The sequence below is a fragment of the Etheostoma cragini genome, chromosome 13 (genome assembly GCF_013103735.1).
Source record: "Etheostoma cragini isolate CJK2018 chromosome 13, CSU_Ecrag_1.0, whole genome shotgun sequence".
Classification (NCBI taxonomy): Eukaryota; Metazoa; Chordata; class Actinopteri; order Perciformes; family Percidae; genus Etheostoma; species Etheostoma cragini.
In genome coordinates, this window is record NC_048419.1 from 1,097,787 (window position 1) to 1,113,309 (window position 15,523).

The window sequence follows — 15,523 nt, forward strand, 5'->3', positions numbered from 1 at the left end:
CTGATGACGCAAAGGACGTTTGAGGCACGCTAACGTAGAGAACGTCAATGCGGTAGTAGTGAACGGCAAGGCAAAGCTCTAGCTCTAGGTTAGAGGTCTGTGTACAGACCGATACAACCGTTTCGAAACTGACGCCCAGTGGGCCGCACAGATTTTAGGGGAGCCCTAGGCCGGTGAAACAAGCATGGGGAACGCAGAGAGCGGCTGCGGTGGAGGCAGCGGCGACGAGGAAGACATAGAAACGGAGAGCCCCGGCTTTGCGGAAGAAAGTCCGGCCTCTGCGGCCACTGCCGTCGGTGTCGGAGGCGGTGGTGGCTCCGGTTCTGGAAAAGGCGGAAGGGGATCAAATAACCTGCCCGTTTCCACCGGTGGACCACCTAGCCCCGGGGTACTCCTAGAGCAAGTGAAACTGAGAGAAGCGGCGGCTCGCATTAGCGACTCCGGTGTCGCCATTCATGAGTCTGTCCTAGCCGGGAACGAGGGTGTCCTGGTGCGGTGGCTGGAGGACCGCTTAAACCGAGGAGAAGAGCATGTCAATGTGGAACAGTTTTGTGAGATGTTGGAGAGCAGAGATGCCCCGAGAGATGAATGTGAAGAGGTATATAGAGCCAAAAGCAAACGTGCCTCCTGCAAGTCACTTAGAATGTCGTTAACTACATGTCATGTCTATTATTATTGTTGTTGTGGATGAATGGTTGACAGCTGTTGCCCTGCACATTATATGACAACCTAGTGACAAGATATCCTGTAATCTGTTTGGTTTTATCAAGGGTTTGAGTCAATGAGTCAGACGAAAGGTTTTTCCTGATGTCCCCTTTGATTGTCTGGTTTGTTGTTACTGGATTGTCAGCTTTGGCTTTTTGTAGCATGACACATCACTTTGTTGGCTGACATTTGTTGTTTAAGCTTGTAGATGAAAAGCCTGACTATTGAACGTGTACTTTAGTCTGCATTTGGCTTCGTGCAGGTAGACATGGAATGCCACTGCTATACTTTAAAGTACTATAGGCTACATTGGTTCAAAAACCCAGCCCATGTGAGCAATAAAGAACATTTGTCAAACGGACATAAGATCCATATAACTTGATAACTAGCAAGAGGTAGAAGATTGTGTGTGCCCTAGGAATGAAGCATAGAAATTGTTGGCCCATTTGCGCTTTAAGTTCTACCTATATAGGTGTGTAATGTTGTACAGGAGTGGGAGTGATTAGAAAGTGTCACAATGTGTACTGTGTTTGTTCTTATTGCAGGCCTTTGGACAGTTTGATGCAGAGGGGGATGGGGTGGTGGATGTAGAGAGCATGCTGATTGCTCTGAAGAACTCCAATGGCGCTAATCTAAAGGGAGAGCTGAGTCACGTGATAAGACAGCTACAGGCGTGCTCCCTCACTCCAGGTATGAGATGTGACCTGTTTACCAGGATTGTTCATCCTGCCTTTCAGCCTTCATTCATATTCTTATGAATGGGTTATAAAAGTTTACCCTGCGTGTCTTTTCACCCTTTTTTTATTTTGTATTTCTTTCACGCAGGTTTTGTTGACATATTCTCCAAGTCCAAAGACCGGTTAGGAGCACATGCCTCAAAGATCCTTAAATTCTTACACAGGAATCGTATTCCCAGCAGTGCCATCCCTTTCCCTATTTTAGAAGGCTACAACAGTATCTGCACCATGAGGTCCAGTGTGGTCCAGGACTTCTTGGAATTTCTCTTGCAGAAGGAGAAAGGTGAACACCAGCCCTTCAGATAAATAGAGTGGCCGGCTCGTGCCGAATACGGGGTTTTAACTGAATGTTCTCCTGTGTATTTTGAGGAATATGGTAACATATTGCGTCTCTTTTTCCACAGCTTTGAGAGAGTTGTCCTAATCTTTATTTGTGTCTCTCAGATTTGGATATCCAGTACAGAGCAGAGCTGGACCATGATCCGGATGTGGATAAAGTCAAGGTGGTTGCACAGTGCTACAGCACATTAGAAGCTTCATCCAATGTTGCAGACGTTTACAAGATGACAAACGGGGAAACGGCATCTTTCTGGCAGTCGGACGGCAGTGCACGCTCACACTGGATAAGGCATGTCTTTAAAATGGGACTCAAGGCAGCATGGTCTTTGAATGCAGTTTTTCCTCCCCATACACATGTATATGATGCATTATTTATGTGAAAACGTGTCTCTTTTCTGTGCCCAGATTAAAAATGAAACCAGATGTGGTTTTGAGACGTCTGGCCATTGCCGTGGCTTCCAATGACCACAGCTATATGCCTCAGCTGGTTTCCGTTGCTGTCGGGAAAAACCGGCGTTCCCTGCAGGAGATTAGAGATATCCGCATCCCCAGCAATGTAACCGGCTACGTAGCTCTCTTGGAGAATGCCAACATCACGCACCCCTGTGAGTCGCCACCTGTCTGTCTGTCAGCTTCGTTGAGTCTTTATGTATCTTAGGCTTGGGGGGTCCCTCAATAATGTTTGTAAAAGAACTGTCTTTCCTATTTCCACCCCTTTTGTAAAGTTACTGTTTTTTTTGATAGTTTAGTGGTTAAATGCCTCACTTTAAATCTTCATGCAAGGTTCCATAAAACCTGGGATGGAATTCAGTTGGAATCTAGACGTCACAGTGCAGACAGGGGTTACATTCAGGATTTCCTTCTTCTGCTTTAGGTCTTAAAGGACCCTCTGTTTAGCAAATAGGCCCCACCTCCACCTTTTCATCAGAAGTAGTCATGCCTAACAGAAACTCACAAACTCCTTTTTTGCTAAGATGATGTAGGAATGAGGATAGCAGAAGGTCGAGGTTGAGCCAGGAAGCTGTGAGCAAGAACGGTCAAATATTACCAGAGGTTTGGATAATGGTGACAAATTCATGTATTTTGAAAGCAGTCCTGGTGTTTGAAGGTCTAACTAGAGGCTAAATCTGCCACAGCCCTGTTTCTTTGTGTACATTATATGTGCTTTGTGGCTGTGAACGATTTGCTGAATTTCATGAGCAAATTCAACTTCATTGGTTGGCTTTGAGTTGATTTAACTTGTCCTAGTTATTAGGACAGGTGATTTGTTTCATTTGTGTCTCCCTCAATCAGCAGAGCTATTTGATGTTTTTCTCAGAGGATGAAGCAACAGGTTATGGCATTTTTGCAGGCTGGATTCTATCAGGCTGCTAACTGCATTATCTCTTTACCAAAACCCCAGACATCCAAATCAACATTAAGCGGTGCCTGAGCGACGGGTGTGACACACGGATTCATGGCTTGAAGACGCTGGGCTATCAGATTACCAAGAGTAAAGAGGTGTCTGTTTCGGATGCTTCAGCCATCTGGTACCTGTCTCTCCTCACCTCTTTGGTCACTGCATCCATGGAGACTAACCCTGCACTGGCTCAGACTGTCCTTCAGAGCACACAGTAAGATGCACCACTCATGCTTTTGCATATGTAAAAAAAAGAATGCTGTAGGTTGATTGGTCCAACGCTTGAGTTCTGAGCACTTTTTTTGCATTTTTCTCCTAGAAAAGCCTTACGGCACATGCCACCGTTGTCCCTAACACCGTCATCCACAGAGTTCCCCAAGTTCTTCTCTTTGAACATCCTGGAGGAGGTGGATGGATTTCTCCTCAGGATAGCAGAGTAAGGACTTCCTAGTATTACGTCAGCACCCTAACTCACCGAGCTCATAATGCTGCCATCCTCACAATGAAAACTGGCTAAAATCAAAGTATTGATTTAGTGGGGGGGGACACTATTTCCATTCCATTTGATGTACTGTCCAGTTGGCTGTGGGTCTGTTTGTTCCAAACTTTTCAAGAATGAATATAGTATAGAAATAGTATTTGCCACTAATCAGTATTAGCCCAGTGTTAAAGTGTGATGTTACTGCTATATTTTAAGGTGTTGAACAAACTAAGGTGCAGGAATCAAAACTTCCAAAGCCAGAATTATTATTTTCTCTTTTCATTTACCAAATTAATGTCATCTGTAATGTATTCTGAGTAAACAATGCTTTATCCAAGTGTAGTCATAGATTACATAGTCTCTATGTTTATTTCTTGGTGGCAGCTTAAAGTATAGGTTTGCATTTTATAAAGTCATGCCTATATGCACTTTGAAAGGGTTATTTGGTACTGTAATTATTCTATTTGTCCATACAGGCTGCAAAGATCTCTTCTTAAGCAATTTCAATGTACTTAAAAAGGTAACAAAATTCAGATTCCTTGTGCCAAAATGCATTCTAAAGTTTTTCTAAAAACAGTTTTGTGTGGCAGGGCACCTTTTAACCAAAGCTAATATCTGGCTTTAATAGTCTATGGTTGATAAATTATGCTTTGCAGCCAGCATGGACAATAGGAACAATGTGAGTGTTTTGAAATTGACTTGAAAAAATATAAACCTATCCTTTAGTAATGACCATGCATGAAAATATATTTATTTGGCCAAAATAGCACTGACACTCTGAAATAGAGAAACAAACTAAAAGCAACTTGTTATTGTTTGTTTTTGCTCCTGTGTAGCTGCTGTGTGAGTCCGGATGCAGAAATGACCCTCCTGGCCTTTGCTCTGGCCAGAGGCAGTGTGGCAAAAGTGCTCCAAGCCCTGTCCTGCATCAGCGAACATTTAGAGACAGAGTACAAGGCCTCCTCCCTCATCATGTCTATGGCCTCCGTTAGGCTGCGACTACTTAATCGCAATGGTAAGGTGGCCATCCCTCCTTTACTCTCACTCACACAAGGCCATTTGAAACCATAGACCGAGGAGAGAAAGTGCTTAGCCTACAAGGAGGAGGTGCATTAGTAGACTATACAGTGGAAAATACCTAATTTGGTTACAAAGCCGCAGTTCAGTTTGGTGATCATGTCCATCCAGTATAGGAATTAAATTATAACCTGTATGGAAACGGTTTAACTATGATATATGTCACAGAAAATGCACTTTGTCACAGTGCATTGTGTCCCATTACAGGGAAGCCCCTCCAGTTACACCTTCAGGCCTGTGATGTGAAGAGTAAAGAAGAGAAATCAGGGCCAGAGAACATGCTCGCAGAATCCTCCACTGGAGACGGTACAACTAAGACCATCCTTATTCCATTAGAAAATACCAATAATATTGAATGCATACTTTTGGCTAAAAAGGCCTTTAGCTTAAGTATAAACGTACCCTTGAGTATCACTGAACATTTTTATTGCTCCAAAGGTTTTCTTACAGAAAGTGGCAGGAAGAAGGCCAGTGTGATCCTGTCGACAGAGGACCAGAGTAACTTCCAGGTCACTCAGATGAAGATCAAAGTGAGGCCCCATTTGATTTCACTATTTTTTTGAAAATTGTGATCCCTCCGGCAGTGAGTACATAGGACTTAATCTCTGGTTTGTGGGATCAGGTGCGAAAAGGAGCCATTGGAGCAAAATGCGGCTTGGTGTTTGCGTACAAGGATGAAGACCCCTTTGATGCAGAGAAACATTTCAGGAGGTTTAAAAAGTACGATGCGTGGGACTACAAGGACTGCAAACAATTTATTCAAGACAAGTAAGGATCCCTTCATAGCTGGCTGTTTTTTTATATTCCTGATATTTGTGTTTAGTGTGCTTTTGTGCTTATTGATTTTACAAGTTGCGTGGTCATGGAAGGCTTGCATCATGTGGATGCACCAACAGATTTGTTGTCATTAGAATTCCTCATGGGGGCGACAGAAACTACGCCCTATAACTTCAAACTGATATACTGCAAAACAGCCAAACTATTGCTTTAATAAGAGAAGAAATCTCTGATTAGCAAGGAGTACTGGTCTTGAAGAGTACATGCTAGTACTCATACAGTATAGTGAGTTTGTGTAAGTTATGGAGTGTGGGGGTCTGCCTCAGTGGTTTGTGTGAATGGCTGACACCCCACTCTGTCACCTGGCCCACAGTGTGAAGATTTCCACGCAGTCAGAGGAAGAGCCCATCGGCTGGTTTGAGCTCGAGGATGACTGGAACGACGTGGAGATCAAGCTGCAACAGTGTCGCGTTGCAAAGGTACACACCGCATCAACCTGTTATTCCGTAACACTGTTGTGCTTCTAAAATGATGTTTTCATGATGCAGACATTTTATTATTTAGTATTTCCAAAATACATAAATAATAGTATTGTTAGATACTAAACAATGCTAAACAAAGGCCATCGTTTGCTGTCATTATCAAGTAACTCCACCTCGTATTCCTCTGTTTCCTTGTCTTCCCAGTTCCTGATGGTCAAATTCCTCTGCACCAGGCTGGACTCTGCTGAGCGCCTCGGAGTGCAGTCCCTCACCTTCAGTGGCTATCTGTGCCCCGGGGCAGAGAGGCTCGGAGACCTGGACGACCTCAGTACAGAGGGAGAGAGCTTCGACTGTGATGCTGTCACTGGCCTTTGTCTACTTAACAAGACGCTCTTTTTCATACAGCAGCTTACGCGAGATACGGTAACTACTAAACACTATTACTGTAGTCTCACTTCCTTCCAGCGCTGCAAAGGAGGGTCTGGCTAGTCCAAACATTATTCTGGGATTGGAGAAAAACGTGCTCTGGTGTATTGGCATTTCTTTACATCAATCAAAATCATCCTGGGCGGCCGGACAGAACCACGGTGTCTCTGCTAAATTTCCTCGGGAAGGAACTTGTTTTGGTGGAACATTTGTACGTTCAGAAGTTGTTTTTGTTTTGCACAGACAACTCAGATTGGGGGCGACCTCTAGCTCAGGCAGTAAGAGCGTGGGTCCCAAATAGGCTGAGTCCTTTGCAGCGGCCCGGGTTTGAGTCCATCATGTGTCACTTATGCATATCATCAAAAAGCCCCAAAATGAATCCCCAAAAAAATAACAAAACAGAAAACTCAGATTGGACAGATAGTGTAGCTAGCTGTGTGGATTGACCCTGCAGAGATTTGAGGAACCAAAATCAACCAGAGTTTAGAATCCCAACACAAAGAAAGCGGAAGGTACCGGACATTTGGCCTAAATGAAATCTATTTTTAAGACCCTAATACAACATTTCCTTTGGTAACCTAACATATTTTTGAATATGTTAATTTCTTCATTGCTCTAACTTTCACTACATTCTATATTTCATTAACAGTGGGTTAGTCTGCCCTCTTGTAGTCATGAGGAGACATTGCAACATCTCCTTTTACTGTATTGCTGAACTTTTGAGAGACAGCGGGTACTGCATATTTATTTTGTTTTTTTGTGTGATATTTTTTAAGACTTTTGCCCTCCTCTCTGTCCATTTCTACAGGATGCCTCTCAATTCAAGCAGAAGTATCTTCTAGACTTCAGTGGTCTCGGTCTGAACCTCTTTTGGAACTTCTACAGCAAACTCAGGGACATGTGAGTAGTCATACTGTCTGTCACTGTGGCTGTTTTTTGTCCTACAGCCGTTAGTACAGAAACCATTTGGCGCAATCAGGCACATTGCTCATGCCCTTGGGAACTGTCCAGACATATTAAAGTAATTAAGCATGTGTCTTTGTCTCAGTGAGGGAGAGGAGGTGTTGAAGAGCAGAGTTCTGCTGCTCCAGTTGATGCAGAACTGTTTCCCCATGCTGCCCAACCCACTGGAGCCACGGGGCCCAGAGGAGAGCAGGGGGCCAGATGAGGGAGCCACAGCAGCAGCTTGTCCATCCCCATCCAGCAGTGCAGAGCCTCTGTCTGACTCTGTTAGGGCTGTCTGTAAACTCTACACTCACCTCTGCCACAGTAAGAACCCTGTCAGCTTTCATACAACTGCGAGTAGTCAAAAGTATTTGGTTCAATGGTCACATTTCATTTAAATTTCTCAGTATAGATTTCTTGGACAGTAGTTGGTTTTCATGATATATTTGGAAGAATCTATGCAGCAGTAATATTTATGTTGTTTGTGTTTCAGTTGTGGATTCTCCAGAGGGTGAGACATTAGTGGAAAAAGCTTTGCACAAGGAAACCGTCAAGGCCATTCTTAATGGAGCAGCTGTTTTCTTCCCCGATAAACACGTCAGGCGGGACAAACTTTTCAACATGATGGTGAGTTTATTAAAAAAAATAATGATGATGATTGGGGATGCAGAGATACCAATACCAGTATCAAGTTTTATAAGCCACCTACACATGATCCGCGGTAAACTGCTCTGCGCTGGCCGTTCCGATGTTTGCCTTTGGAGAGGGAGGTGCTGCCCAACTTGACGCAGTGCCACCCTCGTCATTGCTGGGAAGTGCCACCGTGCCTTTACTTTCACTTCAAATGATCATCTTTGTCTTTGTTGCAGCTGACCTTTCAAGGTGTCCATTTCTCTAATAATAATACATAACCTTTTTGTACTACTGTAGAAGATTGATTATTAATGGGGTAATTTTGCGAGATACACAGTTGGTTTCACCTGCACTAAGCCAGCTAATAACGCTAACTCACCCAAAGTTCAACTCATGTGCAAAAAGGTTCTTACGCCCAACCATCACCCTAGGTACTCATGTCGGTATTTGGTAAGGTGAAGTACCCAAATGTACTTGGTCTAAGAAAAAAATGGTATTGGTGCATCCCTAGTGATAATACTAATATGAAAATAATTATAATGATAATATGCCTTTTACAGAAAAACATTACCGAACATGATCAGCCAGAGTCAGTGAAGGTGACGTTTGAATCGCTTTGTAACTACTTCAGGTAAGCAGACTGTAGATACACAAACTCATGATCATATTCTCGTACACATCCCGATCACAGTGGATCAGCAGCAGCTGTTGTTTCTCTGTGCAGTGATCAGGATCCAAGTGGCCTTCTCCTGCTCCCTCCTAAAGGAGCCCACTCAGACTTTGACATCAGTCCCATACTGTCAGTTATGGAGACGTTGCTGCTAGTGGCAACAAGAGAGGTGAGGCCTCCTCTGACACAGAACCCACACGTAACACAGTATTGATCAACACAACAGCAGCTTGTAATCGTTTGGACTCTTTCATAAAATGATTTATCATTTATCAACAGCCCACTCTGTTTCTCCATGGACCTTTTCTAATGTTCCTCTCTGTTCAACTGTTTCCCCATCTCTCAGTGTGAGGTGATGATGGTGGATGAGAATAGTGGATCCAGCAGGACTGTCTTGCTGTCCTTGTTCTGGGCTCTGCAGGGTAGTCTGCTGTCCTGGTGCTTCCTACAGCTTAAAGGAGGAGCCTCCACCCCTATCGCTATGGAGCATGCCAGACACATTCTACTAAAATGTGAGATACTGAGAGATGTGTGATATTACAGCTTCCTACTTTCACGGTTAGATTCTGTGTTTATTAGAGCACACAGCCGGGTCCTGATCAGTCAAAGGTTGTCAAACAGATGGACGAACGTGTGTACCATTGTGTAATGGTTCCTTACCAACAGTGACACTGTTTAGAACTCATCAGTGAGTGGACAAGAGGATATGCTTTCAGTCTGACAAAATGCTTCTTCTATATTTTAACAGATGTGAATCAGTTCCTGGGAAGTGTCAAAGGTGTCCTTTGTTCTCTGCTGGGGAGGTACACTGGTGCTGAAATTACAGACAAACTCGGCAGCTCCATCCTAGCCACAGTCTTCAGACAACTGGTAATACAATCTTATCTTGTGATTTTGAAGTTATAAAGTCCGACCGTGCTGAGTGAACGTCATATTTGTTCTGGTCCTGGCAGATGATTTTACTCCTGGAGCTGTGCTCTTTGGACATCCCACACAGTGTGCTGCTGAAGAGCTTCTCCTCACTGGTCGAGTTACTCAAAAGCCTGTCCAGTGACACTGGAGACATCTTTTCTAAGGTCAGTCCACTCTGAATTTAGTCCTTACTTTACCACAATTTATACAGCCTTGTATCCCACTGTATGAGTAGGAATGGACAGGTGGAAATGCAGACCAGTACTTGGGGCGTGGAGCGTTGGAGAAGTACAGCATGACAGCACCACTACTGTAAACAGTGGTAGTAGATGTACTCAGATCAACTGCTTAAGTTAAAGTAGCAATACAAAAATACTCTATTACAAGTAAAAATTATTCTTTGAAAATGTCACTAAGGTAAAAGTATTTACGTAATATTAGCAAAATGTACGTTGAGTATCAAAGGTAAATGTACTGATGAAAATGGCCTCTGTGAGTGTTATACTAAAATATGATATTATGGTACTATTACTATTACAGTCTAATGTGAAGGTATCATTTTACTGGCTGAGTTGGTAAAAGTGGATCTAAGTGAACTCTTTTATTTACTGTTGCGTAGTTAAATATGTGTGTGTGCATCAACAGTGCATCATATTTTTATACATATGGTTTGTATAAATGTCACTCTGTAAAGTAACCAGTAAGTGCAGCTGTCGGATAAATGAAGTGCAGTAAAAAGTACAATATTTCCCTCTGACTTGTTGTGAAGTGGAAGATAAAAGTAGCATCAAATGGAAATACTGAAGTAATATATAACTCAAACTTGTACTGTAATGTACAGTACTTGAGTAAATGCACTTAGTTACATTCCATTGATTGTAAGATGAAGTGCATGCCTCATCACTGTTAGGTGGATCAGGAGAGCTGGCACCAGCCTCAGCAGCCAGTGGTGCTGAGGACCTGGAGCATGGAGTCACCTCACAACTATGAGAACAGCCGCCACGAGACCAGCATCTTTGCCTGCCCTGGTGCTACCTCCTTTGAGGTGGAGTTTGACGAACGCTGTGAGACCGAGAAAAGGTGACTGATGTGAAACACTACATATTCAGATGTATTTCTTTATCCCTAGTGAGACTTTTTCAAACCCATCCACTCTGCTCTTGATATTCACAGATACGACTACCTGGAGTTCACAGATTCTAGAGGTGGGAAGGTCCGCTACGACATGAAGGTTGGAAGTGAGAAGTGGCCAAAGGTAGGACATGGGAAACCATTCAGTTGTCTCCACATGAAAAACACAGTTGTTGCTTATTTAATTCACACGCCTGCTGCTTCTCTTTGCTCCTTCAGAAGGTGACATTTGACGCTGGCCCTCAACTCCAGTTCCTCTTCCACTCTGATAGCAGTAATAGTGAGTGGGGTTACAAGTTCACTGTGACAGCCATGGGGCTGCCAGATATCACTATTTCTTGGATGTCTGACCTGCAGCTGCTGGTGGCTCGCCTGATGGGTCGTCTTGCTTCCAGAACCCTCGCCTTGAAATCCCCCCACGGTGAGACTGTTTTTAACCTTTATCAAACAAAGGTCTGTCAAAGGTTTTTTTGTGAAGACTTAACTAAAGAAAAGTTTGGTAATGACTGTGTTGGGCAATAATTAAAATCATATGTTTTTATTTATTATTATTTATTTTTAAATGTTGTACATTTGAAGCTTACATGAACAGATCTTGGAAAATTAGTTTTGTTAAACATACTTTGGATTTGAGTAAAAATGATGTCAGCCTGTTTCAGAATAACAACACTCGAGCAATTTTCCAACCCTCAATGAGAGATTGAAATGCTGATATTTGTGAGTTGCTGTTCATTCCAGAGATACGCACTGTTAAGGAGCTTCCACCGGGGAAAATGTCCCATGTTCAGGCTTCTCCCTTATGGAAACCCATCCTGCGACACGGATTGTGTGAAACAAGGGAAACGAATCAGACTAAAACACCCACAGACCAGGTACTGTCACATCTGCTTAAGCCAGTTATGTAGAAGTTAAGTTCCATTCCTAGGTTTACATTATCCCCTTGCTTTTTGATTTCGGCAGCTAGGTGGTGCTCTAATACTCTGTTGCTTTTCTGTGTGGTAGACAAACACATGGACTCTTGATGAGTTAATAAGCTTCCTGGAGGATTTTGCCCGTTGGAACCCTTCCCTTGAACCGACAGACAGTAGAACAAAGCTGATGAAGACTCTCATGCAGTCCTGCAGAAAGCAGCCAATGAGGAATGAGATTGCCTCCGGATCAAAGACAGACCAAGCTGTGAATGCCATTTGGGCAGCCATGGTATACCACACACCCGCCCTCAACCATGCCCTGAAGACCTATGGTAATGCTTGGCTTTAATCAGTGGTCATAGAGCAAAAGCTGTTCTATTTCTTCTTGCTGTGTCTTATCCTGGTAATTTTGCGTGTTTGAATAACTTAGTTGAGTTGACTTCTCCCTTCTGTTTTGTCTTTGTGTGAGTAGTCAATCAGGACTGCAAGTCCTGTTTCAGTGAAGAATTTGTGCAGGTGTATTCATTAGCAGATAGCATCAGAACATGGATGGTGAGTGTTACGGTCATGGTTCATATTTTTGGTTGATTATCTGCTGCTAGGTGTATATATGATCATGTTACTGCACTATCGTACTCAATATGTTTATTCCCCTGTCAGTTGGAGATGAAGCAGAGATACCTTGTTAGCAAAATGAATGTTCCTGACGAGAAGGAAAGGGGTCTTGATGAGGTTAGCATGGAGACACTAGGTGAGGACCTCCGCTTTAAGTCAATCACACTCTTTCTTTTCACCCATTCTGTTATATCTTTAATGCTACTTTGTTGACTTGTTTTTTGCTTTCTCTGTAGCTGAGATGTGCATTGAGAAGAGCCTATTGCTCTTCAGATTCACCCCTTGTGGAGTAGCGTGCCATGACAGCGACTCTTCCAAAGCTGCAGAGGGCAGCAGTGCTCCACTGCTCCGCTCAACTTCGATCTCGGAAGGAGACTTCCAGGCCAGCTCCACACAAGGACCTCCCACCGCAGGATGTGAAGAGGCAGGGCAGAGCCAGCCGTCTGATGCTCAAGCTCAAAACTCATCTTCCTGTGGTCACGGCAGACAAGGCCACAGAGGCTCAATAGAGAGCCTCTCCTCTCAGTCAGGGGAACCAGCCTCACCCTCCGCCTGCGCCCGTAAAGCCCCATTCAGTCGGGCACGCCTGCGCCTCCTGTCCTGTCGATCTATAGAAGAGCCCCGCATGACCCCCTCTGTCAAGGATCGCTACCCAATACTCAAACACATTCTAAACTTTATAAGGGACCAGGCTCTCACAACAGCAAGGTGACTGACCTCCAATCTTCTATTTAGTATTTTTAATGTGTGTAATTCTCCCGTATACAGTAAGGGTAACTCATCCAAATCTTCCCCCTGTAGCATTCTGCAGACCCTGTCCCTGAGCAAAGCCCAGGCTCTGAGTGTGTGCAAGGTCCTGGAGATGGTTCAGCAGTGTTTACGCTCCCTTGGAAAGCCACACCTCTTCCAAGCCCCCTGCATCCTGTTCCTACAGGAGCTGCTGGCATGCCAGAAAGACTTCACCAGGTACATCTGAAGGAAATGTTTTCACTTCAAGTTGGAAAATCAAATAATTCATCATAGGTTGAATGTTTAAACTATAGACTAGCACAGTTCAAAATATTTGATTATGAACAGTGTTGTCACAAAGTTTGTAATTATGTAAAAATAATATTGATTGGTTTCTTAGATGATAAACATTTGTTAGTATTGACATCAGGACATATGAATTTCAGGTAGATTTTAAGAAGATTTTCTTTTGCTTTGTCTTTTTCAGTTATTTCTCTCAGTTGTCAGACAGTGGCGAGAAGCTAGGAGAGGAGGTGAGGCATTCCTACCACCAGTTGGTGCTCATGCTGGTGGAGGCAGTTCAAGGCTTCAGCAGCCTGAATGAGAAGTAAGCTGGTATCCTTGTAACATGCACCACGTTCACACATTACTGCATTCAATGAAATTTAAAAGTGCTTGTGACACTGATGAGTGTAATTGTGAGTGTGTGTGCTGTGGAGTAACCTGATCCTCATCACTGCTCTCCAGAGCCCTGCTACCAGCCCTGTCATGTGTGCAGACCTGCTTGTTGCACCTTCTAGACATAAGCTGGGAGGTACATGACCTTCCTCTCTTCTTGGATATCAAGTTTCCTGACCTCCTGCTCAGCATGTCCCAGGAAAACATCAGCGTTCATGACATTGCCATCAGGTAATATTCGCCCCATCTGAGAAGCTTCTTCGTGCCTCATGAGTCTATTCATTTCAAATCAATTACTATATGTTAAGCCCCTTAAATTGCAGAGATGATAGATTTTTTCTATTGTTCAAACTAATTTTCAGCCAATGGACAGAGGAGGATGAAATTGCAGACTACAAGAAGAACCAGGAGTGGATGGATGAGTGTATGGACGGGATGTTTGAGAAGTGGTACGACAAAATCGATGAAGAGGAGACCATGGAGGACAGGAGAAAGGTACATCACAGTGCATTAAAAAAAGTCTGATCATTAGCAAACAACGGAGCTGTATGGGGAAACAAATGGCACTCAATTCTGAACCCAGCTGCCCAAGAATAGAGCAGATGTAGTCCTGCAGCTAATACATTTAAAGACAACCAGCAACCTCCCATTTAAAAAAAGATGTGGGTGTAATATAACTGGTTATGGCTCTGTGAAGCTGTATGTAGACACATCGGTAGTTTGAGCTCCATGCTAACATTAGCATGCTGAAATTAATCAAGTGTAATGTTTACTATGTCCTCCATCTTAGTGTAATGTCTTAGTGTTACTTCACACAAGTGTTTGAAACAAACACATTTGTGTATTTCTCTTTAATACAGACCCAAACAAACCCATACACACAATAATGGTTAGGCTGAGGTAGCTACTGTATTGATTTCCTGTCATAATATGACCCAATCCAAAAAAGGTTCTTCTTCAATTCTGTTTGCTGTAAGTAGGTGAATATTTCCAAGTAGATGACTGAGCTCGGATCCATGCAAATATTTGCAAAGCATAGGTCGGAAAGTTTGATGACAATAATACTGTGTATTTAACCCGGTTTAATTCACAGATGCACATGTTCATTGCGCGTTATTGTGACCTGCTCAATGTTGTGATCTCCTGTGACGGCTGTGAGAGGATGGCACCTTGGCACCGCTACCGATGTCTGCAGTGCATGGATATGGACCTCTGCAAGACCTGCTTCCTCAGTGAGCTCATACACTCCACTACTCATACACTCATGCAGTCACTAATCATTAGTCTGACAAGAAGATCAGAGCAACCCTAAATGTGAATGTGTGTGTTTTTGACAAGGTGGTGCCAAGCCTGAGGGCCATGAGGATGACCATGAGATGGTGAACATGGAATACGCCTGTGACCATTGCCAGGGGCTCATTGTAGGCAGCAGGATCAACTGCAACGTCTGTGAGGACTTTGACCTGTGCTTTGGTTGTTACAATGCAAAGAAGTATCCCGACAGGTGACACATTTATAGTTTCTCATGCTGTTAAAACTTACTTGCCGTTTGGTGTTCTGCCTCCTGAGTTGACTTCATTATTTTTAATTTTTTAAATTTTTAATCTGCAGCCACCTGCCCACTCATCGGATCACAGTGTACCCCATGGTGACCATACGAATCAGCGACCGTCACCGCTTGATCCAGCCCTACATCCACAACTACTCCTGGTTACTGTTTGCTGCTTTGGCCCTCTACACGTCCGAACTATGCAGTCAGAAGCAGATAGAGGGAGAGTCTTTGGACAGCAACACCTTGAGCCAGGCCTCAGCGCTGCAGACACACTGCTCCCAACTCATCACTGAATGTTTGCTTAAGGGGCAAACTGGCAAAGGT

The 15,523-nt window shown here is 43.6% G+C and overlaps 1 protein-coding gene across 1 annotated transcript in view; it reads left to right on the top strand.

Moving 5' to 3' along the window:
* The first annotated feature begins 184 nt into the window (after positions 1 to 184).
* The window catches only part of zzef1 (zinc finger, ZZ-type with EF hand domain 1), a 31,524-nt gene continuing 16,185 nt past the window's right edge, over positions 185 to 15,523 (top strand). Inside the window, exons 1-36 of the mRNA XM_034891084.1 lie at positions 185 to 598; positions 1,251 to 1,395; positions 1,531 to 1,725; positions 1,887 to 2,070; positions 2,187 to 2,386; positions 3,184 to 3,394; positions 3,500 to 3,616; positions 4,498 to 4,676; positions 4,946 to 5,044; positions 5,177 to 5,268; positions 5,361 to 5,506; positions 5,889 to 5,994; positions 6,202 to 6,420; positions 7,232 to 7,323; positions 7,472 to 7,692; positions 7,862 to 7,995; positions 8,562 to 8,632; positions 8,726 to 8,840; positions 9,018 to 9,183; positions 9,420 to 9,541; positions 9,625 to 9,747; positions 10,494 to 10,663; positions 10,757 to 10,838; positions 10,934 to 11,135; positions 11,453 to 11,586; positions 11,717 to 11,957; positions 12,098 to 12,177; positions 12,286 to 12,376; positions 12,477 to 12,948; positions 13,042 to 13,206; positions 13,457 to 13,576; positions 13,717 to 13,878; positions 14,010 to 14,142; positions 14,741 to 14,879; positions 14,986 to 15,151; positions 15,259 to 15,521. Of these exons, the coding sequence (XP_034746975.1) occupies positions 185 to 598; positions 1,251 to 1,395; positions 1,531 to 1,725; positions 1,887 to 2,070; positions 2,187 to 2,386; positions 3,184 to 3,394; positions 3,500 to 3,616; positions 4,498 to 4,676; positions 4,946 to 5,044; positions 5,177 to 5,268; positions 5,361 to 5,506; positions 5,889 to 5,994; positions 6,202 to 6,420; positions 7,232 to 7,323; positions 7,472 to 7,692; positions 7,862 to 7,995; positions 8,562 to 8,632; positions 8,726 to 8,840; positions 9,018 to 9,183; positions 9,420 to 9,541; positions 9,625 to 9,747; positions 10,494 to 10,663; positions 10,757 to 10,838; positions 10,934 to 11,135; positions 11,453 to 11,586; positions 11,717 to 11,957; positions 12,098 to 12,177; positions 12,286 to 12,376; positions 12,477 to 12,948; positions 13,042 to 13,206; positions 13,457 to 13,576; positions 13,717 to 13,878; positions 14,010 to 14,142; positions 14,741 to 14,879; positions 14,986 to 15,151; positions 15,259 to 15,521 (5,971 nt within the window). The remainder of the gene's footprint in view (positions 599 to 1,250; positions 1,396 to 1,530; positions 1,726 to 1,886; positions 2,071 to 2,186; positions 2,387 to 3,183; positions 3,395 to 3,499; positions 3,617 to 4,497; positions 4,677 to 4,945; positions 5,045 to 5,176; positions 5,269 to 5,360; positions 5,507 to 5,888; positions 5,995 to 6,201; positions 6,421 to 7,231; positions 7,324 to 7,471; positions 7,693 to 7,861; positions 7,996 to 8,561; positions 8,633 to 8,725; positions 8,841 to 9,017; positions 9,184 to 9,419; positions 9,542 to 9,624; positions 9,748 to 10,493; positions 10,664 to 10,756; positions 10,839 to 10,933; positions 11,136 to 11,452; positions 11,587 to 11,716; positions 11,958 to 12,097; positions 12,178 to 12,285; positions 12,377 to 12,476; positions 12,949 to 13,041; positions 13,207 to 13,456; positions 13,577 to 13,716; positions 13,879 to 14,009; positions 14,143 to 14,740; positions 14,880 to 14,985; positions 15,152 to 15,258; positions 15,522 to 15,523) is intronic.